The sequence below is a fragment of the Camellia sinensis genome, chromosome 6 (genome assembly GCF_055761805.1).
Source record: "Camellia sinensis isolate YWXY chromosome 6, ASM5576180v1, whole genome shotgun sequence".
Taxonomy (NCBI): domain Eukaryota; kingdom Viridiplantae; phylum Streptophyta; class Magnoliopsida; order Ericales; family Theaceae; genus Camellia; species Camellia sinensis.
Genome location: NC_138966.1, coordinates 91,448,953 through 91,457,991, shown reverse-complemented (window position 1 = coordinate 91,457,991; position 9,039 = coordinate 91,448,953). Strand labels below are relative to the sequence as shown.

The 9,039-nt window shown below is 34.2% G+C and overlaps 1 protein-coding gene across 1 annotated transcript; it reads right to left on the bottom strand.

Annotated features, from left to right (window-relative positions):
- Positions 1–4,302: 4,302 nt before the first annotated feature.
- Positions 4,303–7,755, bottom strand: LOC114276900 (cyclin-D3-1). Its single transcript, XM_028218734.2, has 6 exons — positions 6,975–7,755; positions 6,284–6,370; positions 6,052–6,150; positions 5,774–5,972; positions 5,536–5,660; positions 4,303–5,376 (listed from the first exon to the last, which is right to left on the bottom strand). The coding sequence occupies exons 1-6, from the start codon at positions 7,302–7,304 to the stop codon at positions 5,140–5,142; spliced, it is 1,077 nt and encodes a 358-aa protein (XP_028074535.2). The 5' UTR covers positions 7,305–7,755; the 3' UTR covers positions 4,303–5,139.
- Between the last annotated feature and the right edge of the window lie 1,284 nt (positions 7,756–9,039).

Sequence of the window (9,039 nt, the reverse complement as noted above, 5' to 3'; positions counted from 1 at the left end):
AATAAAACCTTTTGCGACGGACTAACAAAAAGCGTTGCAAAAAAATACAAAAATCGCAAGACGAAAAAAGAAATTTACGACAGGTAATGTACCGTCGCGTATAATATTACTTTTTGCCACGGTTTTGGATTTTCTGTCTCTAATAATGGTATTTATTCGGTCCCTTTTTTGCAATAGTCAATTGGCGTCGCAAAAAAATCCTTTTTGCGACGGTATTTTTTACCATCGCAAAAACTTGCTTTTTGCGACAATTTTCAAACCGTCGCAAAAAGTTCCCTGTTAAAAGCCCCCTTTTCTAGTAGTGAAATTTTTTTTGTGTGTTACTTTAGAGTGTTACACTAAAAAGTTTTTTTGGAGTGTTACGTTTGGAAAAATTATAGTAAGGAGTTTTTTTTTTATATGTTACATTAGTGTTACATTTAGATGTTAATTAATGTCAATGTTATAATGTTAATGTTACGATCGGGACGAACACCACAAAAAGGAACGAACACTATACCAATAACACCACAAATGAGGTAACATCATCCACCTACAAATCACTCCACTAAATCCTTACCAAAAAAAATAAATAAATAGAAATATAAAAACTTACCGTACCCATGCACACTCAACATTAGGAAAAAATTCAAACAAAATCAAACACAAGGGCAAACAAGTAAACTTTCAAACCCCAAATCAAGGAAATACAACATATCCAAAATAAAAAGGTCTAATTGGTTTAAAAAAAAACTTTTAGGACTAAATGAAATAACTTTTCTCTAAATGAGATTTATGAGTAATTTTTCTTAAATTTAATTATTAATAACAAATAATCAATTTATAATAATTTTGTAGAAATACATAGTAATTTCCCCTTCCAAAAAAGCCATTTATGCTCTGGTAAATTTTTCTATAATCTCTCTCTTTCCGATTGCATACGAATTTTCCTTACATTTGTTAGGATGAAAATATTTTTTAACATTTCGTATGACAAAAAATAAAAATCAATAAAAAAATATATTTTATGATCAACAAAAAAAAAAACATTTATTTGAGTAGAAAATATTTTTCACTTTTAAAAATTGAAATGTTTTTTATACTAAATTCTTACTAATGTCACCATAATACAATTGCTATTCTTATCTCCACCACACCACCATTATTACAGCCATTGCCATCGCTACCCCACCATCATCCCACCACCTTCGTCTCATCACCTCCATTACCAAACATAAAAAATATTTTTTTGGAAAATCATTTTTTTTTTAAATTTCATAAAACATACGTTTTATTAAAAATTATTTTTTTATCCAAAGAAGCCGAGTGTTAGAGAGAAATTTGTAAAGGAGAAATAGAAATGTGAAAGGAAAAATGAAACTTCATATCATACAATTTTGCGCCACATTTTTATACAATTTTAAAAACCAAACACAGTTTAAATACAAAATAATTCTTTTTTGAGTGTATAGAATTCGATAACAAAATTGAATACAATATTCTCACATGGTGTGAGCCTCGCTAATGTATTAGCCCCACTTCATATAAAATAATTGTGGCTGGTTCTATAATCTAATTGGAAAAATTACAACAACAAAAAAAATAAAAATCCTTAGGGTTTCGTGTGTTTTTCAATTTAAATTTTAGAATTTCAATTTCGACAAATTAAATTCTAGAGTTTCATCCGTGTTTCAATGTGAACCTTCTATCCATATCTGTTTGATTGAACTAACGGAATCTGGGCAAAATTTTTAGATTCAAACACACATGTTGAAGCTTTTGTATTTCTCTCATTGTAACTTCATTTTGCCTCATTTTTGCATTGTTGGATTCACCTCTTGACCTAATTTTCATTTCACCTCTCATCGCCTTATTCTACATCTTTTTGCATGCCGTCAAAGCTCCAAAAATTGGCCAAATATATATATATATATATATATTGTCCTCTATCTTCTATCTCTATGTTTCTTCCTTCCTCATTCATTTCCAAAATTATTCTCTTTTTTCTTTATGAACCTTCCACCGAACTAGTGGTAACCACCGAACCTTTAACAATGGCGGTGCCGTCAAGTATGAAGGTATATGACTTACAAGAAGGGAAAGAAACACAGAAGTGGGGAAAAGGCCATAAAATAAGAGGAAAAAGAAAGAATAATTATGGAATGAAGAAGCATGGAGATAGAAGATAGATGAGGGAAAAAAAAATCTAATTTTTGGCCAACTTTTAGAGTCCCGATAGCATAAAAAAAAGGCGAAACAAGACATATGAGAGATGAAATGAAAATTAGATCATGAGATGAATCCAGCGATACGAAAATGAAATTAAACGGAATTACGATGAGAGAGATATAAAGACTTGAATATGTAAGTTTGAAAATTTTGCCCAATGAGAGAGAAATATTATTTTTAGCCAACTTTTGAAACTCCGACGGTATGGAAAAAGAGGCAAAACAAGTCATATGAGAGATGGAAATGAAAACTAAGGGTTCGTTTGAAAAGTGGGTTGGCTTTTGACTTTTTGACTTTTTTAGCTTGGGACTAAAAAGCATGGTTTGGAAAGGGTTTTAGGCTTTAAGGCTTTTTAGTCTTTTTGATTTTTTTATGAAAGAAATAATATAATAATTATGTGATTGATGTGATATTTTGTCTTATTAGACTAAAGAGTCTATTTTATTTTTTGTGGCATAAATAGCCAAAAAAAAGCCCCAACTTTCACTTCCAAAAGGAAGCCTAAGTATGAGATGAATCTAATGATGAAAAAATGAAACAAAACGAAATTACAACGAGAGAGATATAAATACTTAAACATGTGTATTTAAATTTGAAAATTTTGTCCAAACTTTGTTAGTTTAATCAAATGGATTTGGATAGAAGATTCACATTAAAATATGGATGAAATTTCAAATTTAATTTGTCAAAATTAAAGCCATGAAATTTAAATTAAAAAACGTGCAAAATTCTAAATTTATATATGTATATATATATTTTTAATGATTTGCCCATCCAATTTTATACATTTAAGAAATTTTAATATATATTGTATGGGATTGACTTTCCTTCAATCACAGATTAGACTGGAGAGTACTATCACAGGGTTCTATTTCAATAATTCAAATCGTTTAATGTATAAAATTCGTAAAGTATCCAATCCGGAGGGAGTATTCGGAAGAAGTATCCAATCCGGAGGGACTATTTATTGTGCAGATTGTAATCCGAAGGAAGTATCCAATCTGTCGTTTGTTTTTTTTTTAGTTCGCCGGACATGGAGTTCGACCGGACTCCTTATCTCCTATATGGGGGACTATTATGTCCTAGGGGGGGTGTGGGACAATTTTGGAGGGACAATCCACTACTAGGATTAGGTGATAAAATGACCATTTTGACCCTCTACTATTTAATTATGTATTAAATTTAGTAAAATTCAATAAAATTTAAATGTCTCAATTTAAAAATAAAATAATTTTATTTAACTTTTTATTGATGTTTTATTTATTTAATTTTTTTAAAATAATTTTTTATAGATATTTTGTTGATATTTTATTTTAAATTTTTTTTATATTTTATTTAATTTCATTATTTAAATTTTAATAGATGTTTTATTTAATTTCATTGTTTAATTATTATTATTTTTAAAAACAAATTTATTTAAAATTTTAATTAAAAAATAACACATTTTTATTGATATTTTATTTATTTAATTTTTAAAAAATAAATTTATTTAATTGTGTAAAAAATAAAATAAAATAAATTTTTATTTAATCTAGATAAAAATGATTAAAATATTAAAGAAATGTTTAATATTGCTATTATTTAATAAGCTATTGAAAAATGATAAAATAATCCTTTGATCATTTATCCTATCCAGTCCGTCCAACTAAACGTTGGATTCACTAAAAATAATCATTTTCAGACATCTAATCCTATGAAAAACCAAACACAAGAAACATATCCAATCCAATCAAATAGTCCAGAAGATTCACAGTCCCAAAACTCAAATCCGATGGATTTTAATTTCCCCTTATCCAGTCCATCCAATCAAATACACCCTCTATGCTTATAAAAAATTACATTGATCAAATATCAATTACTATTTCATTGAATTATATTTCAATCAATCATTTATTTTTTCATCATCTATTTTTTTATACAAAACTAATTTAATTAAATAATTATTAATATCCAATCATTATAATTATTTACAAATATATAATATTTAATAAATTTTATAAATTAAACAATTTAAATTATCAAAACAAAAACCGTCAAGCACTTATACAAATCCAAGCCAATCTAAGATTGGAGAGAAATTCAACCCATATTGTATTTCCAAAATCCCATGTGTCAGGGCACCTTCTTTATTATCTCAGCAGCAAACCCAAGAGTCTAACCAGACACACAGTCAAACAAAAGAGCTACTACTGACTTAGGGCTCCACGTCAACCAAATGATCAGTTCAGTGACATATATTAAACATAAAAATACAAAAAAAAATAAAAATAAAAATAAAATAGGACTGCTTCATACCATTAATATAAGCAGAAAAAACAAGCCCAAATCTTTCTTTCTATTTTTTTTTTTTTTTCTTTTTCAAACTCTATTTTTATACTGTGCTATCTCTTCTTGTTTGTTCCTCCAAAGGATACTATTTCTTTTCTTCATTTTTTTTTTTTTCCCACAAGACAAACTAAAAAATTAACCCAAAAAAAAACCATAAACATTAAATGTTACAACTGTCTGTCGTGTTTCCTTCCTCATCCTTTTCTCTTTCTTCCCTCTATTTTCTTTATCCATCTAATGAACGGAGAACTCCAATATCTCATAAAACAAAACGGATTTTAAAAACAAAATCAAACAGAATTTCTTCTCAATTTTTTTTTCTTTTCCAACACTCTTCTTTGTCCATTGCTGTTAAGAAATCTAATATTTAACAGCTGGTGACTTTCCTTCATGCCAAGAGCATGAAATAATTTTGATGCCATCCTCCATGCCCCGCTCATGACCTAACTTATTGAGCTCTTCTTTACAGCACCTTTTTTTTTTTTCCTTTTTAAGAAAATAAAAAATCAACCCTTTTTTTCCTCCAAGCAAAACTCCCATTCTACCAAACCAAACAGATTTGGATTTGGGTGAGAAAATAACCAATTTACCCCACATCCCCCTCTAAATCTCATCTCCAAAGGGTCTATTTAGCTTCCTCCTCTTAGGGTCTCGGGTACTATGAGAAGAACTTGGACATGACCCAACTGTTGTGCCATCAGTTTTGTAGCTCAAACATGCAGCATCAAGCACACCAATTGGACTTTGCGGCACAGATGGGACTGAACCACTTGGGCGCCTCATGGACCCACTTGCCAATGATGACTCATAGATCAGTTCAACACACTTGAGCACCCTCTCCTGCATAACACAAACAAAAGGGAAGGCGAAAAACAAAACAAAACAAAACAAAACCAACCATATATTAATTGAAAAAGATTTGTGGGTAATCAAAACACAAATGATTTAATAAAATAAAATAAAAAAAAGCAAAATCATGATTAATATCACCAACTTTACCTTTTCTACATGTTGAATGAGAAGAGAAATTGCTTTCTCACTGTCTACTGTTTGAGCTTCTCTTGCAACAGATATGGTCACTGCTGCTGCAATCTCAGAAGGCCTGAACTCCAAGAAGTCAATCTCTGCATTGAATTCCCACCCAATATTATTAATCAAGTTTGAAATGATTGTACATTGTTTTATTAAATGTACAACTATTTAAAGTTTCATTATTCAACAGTGAGCGAGAATTTACCTTTCATTATGCTCAGGATGAGTTGGGTTGATCTAAATATTGACGTTGGCAAAATTTTATCACCATTGATCTTTCTAAGGAAATTGTCTATGAAAGAGAATGGGGTGACTGCTTGCATTCTCCACTTCAATGTGCTCAAGACTAGAAGCTCCATTTTCTGTATGGTTCTAGCTTCAAACACAAATTTAGACTCACTCACCTGTCACATTCCTCTTTATGATTAGAATAATTAGATCTACAAACAATATAACAAAAGACACCTTATGAAGATTCATTACCTGCAAGTCGAGACATAAAGGAACCACAGTCTCCTCCATTTTAGCTGCAAGAGACAAACAAGCCACAGTCAACAACTGCATCATCCAAGCTTTGCCCTTCTGCAAGTAACCACACAACAATGCAATCACCAATGTCATTAAATAAATACACTTGAATTTGAAAACACCAAGGTTGTGTTTGGATCAAGAATTGAAATGAGCAAGGATCAATAGAATTAGATCATGAACTTACAGGTAATTCATAGGCTGAAAGGAATCTATCAAAGTAGCTAACAGACAAGTAAGCACAAAGAGGTCCAAAATTGAAATGGGCATGAACCTGTTAGATCAAGAAGGTTATTAGCATTTTATCAACAGCCAAGGAGAGAACACAGAAAGGATTTCACAACCAAATCCCCTCCAATTTTTATTTATTTATTTATTTTATATACTAATGTTGTTAATAAATTGAAATGAAGTTCTTAGTACAAGAGAGGATAAAACAGAGGAAATGTAAATCCAATTATAGCCAGCTATAAAAAATTTAAAAAAAAAAAAAAGAAAAAGAAAAAAGGCAGACAAATACAATTACATAATCTGCACCAGCTAACTCAAAAGCAAAACAGAGAAGAATCCCACCAGACCCATTTCAGGTTATGTGTGAAAGCAATAAAAAGAAGCAAAAACTTCAATCCACTCCATTAAACACCTCATAGTTAATGATGGTCCCAACATTTAATTCAAAAACAAAGGAAAGAGAAACTAAACATCATTATAACACCACCCCAAAAATTCCATATAAAACAAAAATAAATAAATGAAGGGAAAATCCAAAAAACCCAAGTTATTGATATCATCAAAAACATATAAGAAAACAAATAATCATAAAAAATCAAAAAGAAAAAGAAGAAAAGCAACCCATTAAAGAAGGGTCATGAACCAACCTTTCCAATCCAATCAACTGCCTCTTTTCTAGCCCCCAAATCCAAGCCCCCATTCCTCAATCTGTTCAAGTAACCACTATTAGGCAAATGCTCGAATTCCTTTTTAACCATCAAAGCCAAGCACTCATCACTCTGCAATGGCAACCCAGTGAATGGATCTTCTTCACCATCAAAGTTGTGGTTTTGATTACTGATCTGATGATTCCCACTATGGTGCCAAGTAGGCTCAAAGTCCTCCACAGCCCCACAATCAACCTCTTCATAAAAAATACTGTCCTTGTCTTCTGCACATAGAAGGCTTGACACTGTATAATCAAAACTTTGTGCCATTGCAAACTTTCACTAAATCCTCTCTTATTTCTATAGATATTTATGATTTAAAAACAACCCATCTTATCAAACGAGAATGACAGATACATAGAAACCTCAGTTTGTTCCTTGGATTGATTTAGGTACTATAAAGATTATAAGAAAAACAGATTTCTTTATCAAAGAATGAGATGCAGAAACGGAGAATGAAAAGGGCATAAGAACAAGATAGAGATGAAGCACTCTCTCTCTCTCTCTCTCTCTCTCTCTCTGTCACTCTCCCCCCTTTCTCTCTATCAGACTGCTGCAAGAGAGCGGCTTATGATGGGAGAAACGAGTGCCCCTTTTTAGGGTAAATGTAGAGAGAGAGAGAGAGGGGCAACAAAGCAAGAAAATGAAGTTGCAAAATATAGACAGCAAGGCGGGGCCGAGGAAAGACTCTGTGGACAATTATGTCCTAGGTACAATGGATGATTTACGCTTGGATGTATATGGTAGTAAAATTAGTGTATTTCCAACTAAGTAATTGGTAAAAAATTGATTTTTTTGGTAAAAAATTAGATTATTTTGAGTAAAAAAAAATTGATATTTTTAATTAAAAAAAAATTAAAAAGTCAAAAAATTGACTTTTTTGATGAGTTTCCGAAAGACTCCTAGATGCCGTTTGGTAATACTTACATTTTCAGTTTTTTGTTTATATTTACAAAAATTAAAAAAACTCAAATAAAAACTTGTTTGGTAAAATTTTTAATTTATAAATCAGTAGTTTCAGTTTATAAATTTAGCCAAAAAATGAAAACACAAAAAACGTATTTTCATTTTGAGTTTTGAATTTTTTATTTTTTTAGCACCCAACACTAGCCACCACCCACCACCATTTTCCACCACCGTCTTCCGCCACCACTACCCACCCCCCACCACCACCTGCCACCACCACTCACCACCCACCTGCCACCACCACCCGCCACCACCACCCACCAGCCACCACCCACTTGTCACCCACTCGCCACCACCATCCACCCCTCACCGTCGCCGCCACCACCACCACCACCAAACACCCACCCACCTGCCATCCACCCGCCATCATCCACCCCTCACCGTCGCCGCCACCACCACCACCAAACACCCACCCACCTGCCATCCACCCGCCACCACCCGCCACCGCCACTACCATCCACCGCCCGCCACCACCACCCGCCACCTACTTGCCATCGCCACCTGCCATTACCAGCCACCCACCACCACCATCCACCTGCTACTATCACCCACCACCAACCACCACCATCACCCGCCACCCGCCACCCACTCACTACCACCTACCACCCGCTACCGTCATCCACCCACCCACCACCAGCACCACCCGTCATCCGCCACCCACCTGCCACCACCACCCACCACCACCATCCGCCACCATCACCCACCCACCCACCATCACCACCTACCCGCCACCACCGCCACCACCACCCACTCGTTACCACCCGCCACAGTCACCCACCCACCCACCCACCCACCACCATCACCCGCCACCACCCACCACCACCCGCTATCCGCCACCCTCCTGCCGCCGTCATCCCCCTGCCACCACCACCCGCCACCACCACCACCCACTCGCTATCACCACCACTCACCACCCGCCACCACCACCACCTCCACCTACTCGCTGTTACCCACCACCCGCGCGCCATCACCCACCCACCCACCACCACCACCACTTACCCGCCACCACCCACCACCTTCCGCCGCCACTTTCCACCAC

What these genes read in the sequence shown, in the direction of transcription:
- LOC114276900 (XM_028218734.2), bottom strand. Translation starts at nt 7,304, where the DNA reads ATGGCACAAAGTTTTGATTATACAGTGTCAAGCCTTCTATGTGCAGAA. An exon ending in CAGTTGATTGGATTGGAAAG is followed by an intron (nt 6,371 to 6,974) that starts GTTGGTTCATGA and finishes TTGATCTAACAG; the next exon opens with GTTCATGCCCATTTCAATTT. An exon ending in CTTTATGTCTCGACTTGCAG is followed by an intron (nt 5,973 to 6,051) that starts GTAATGAATCTT and finishes GGAATGTGACAG; the next exon opens with GTGAGTGAGTCTAAATTTGT.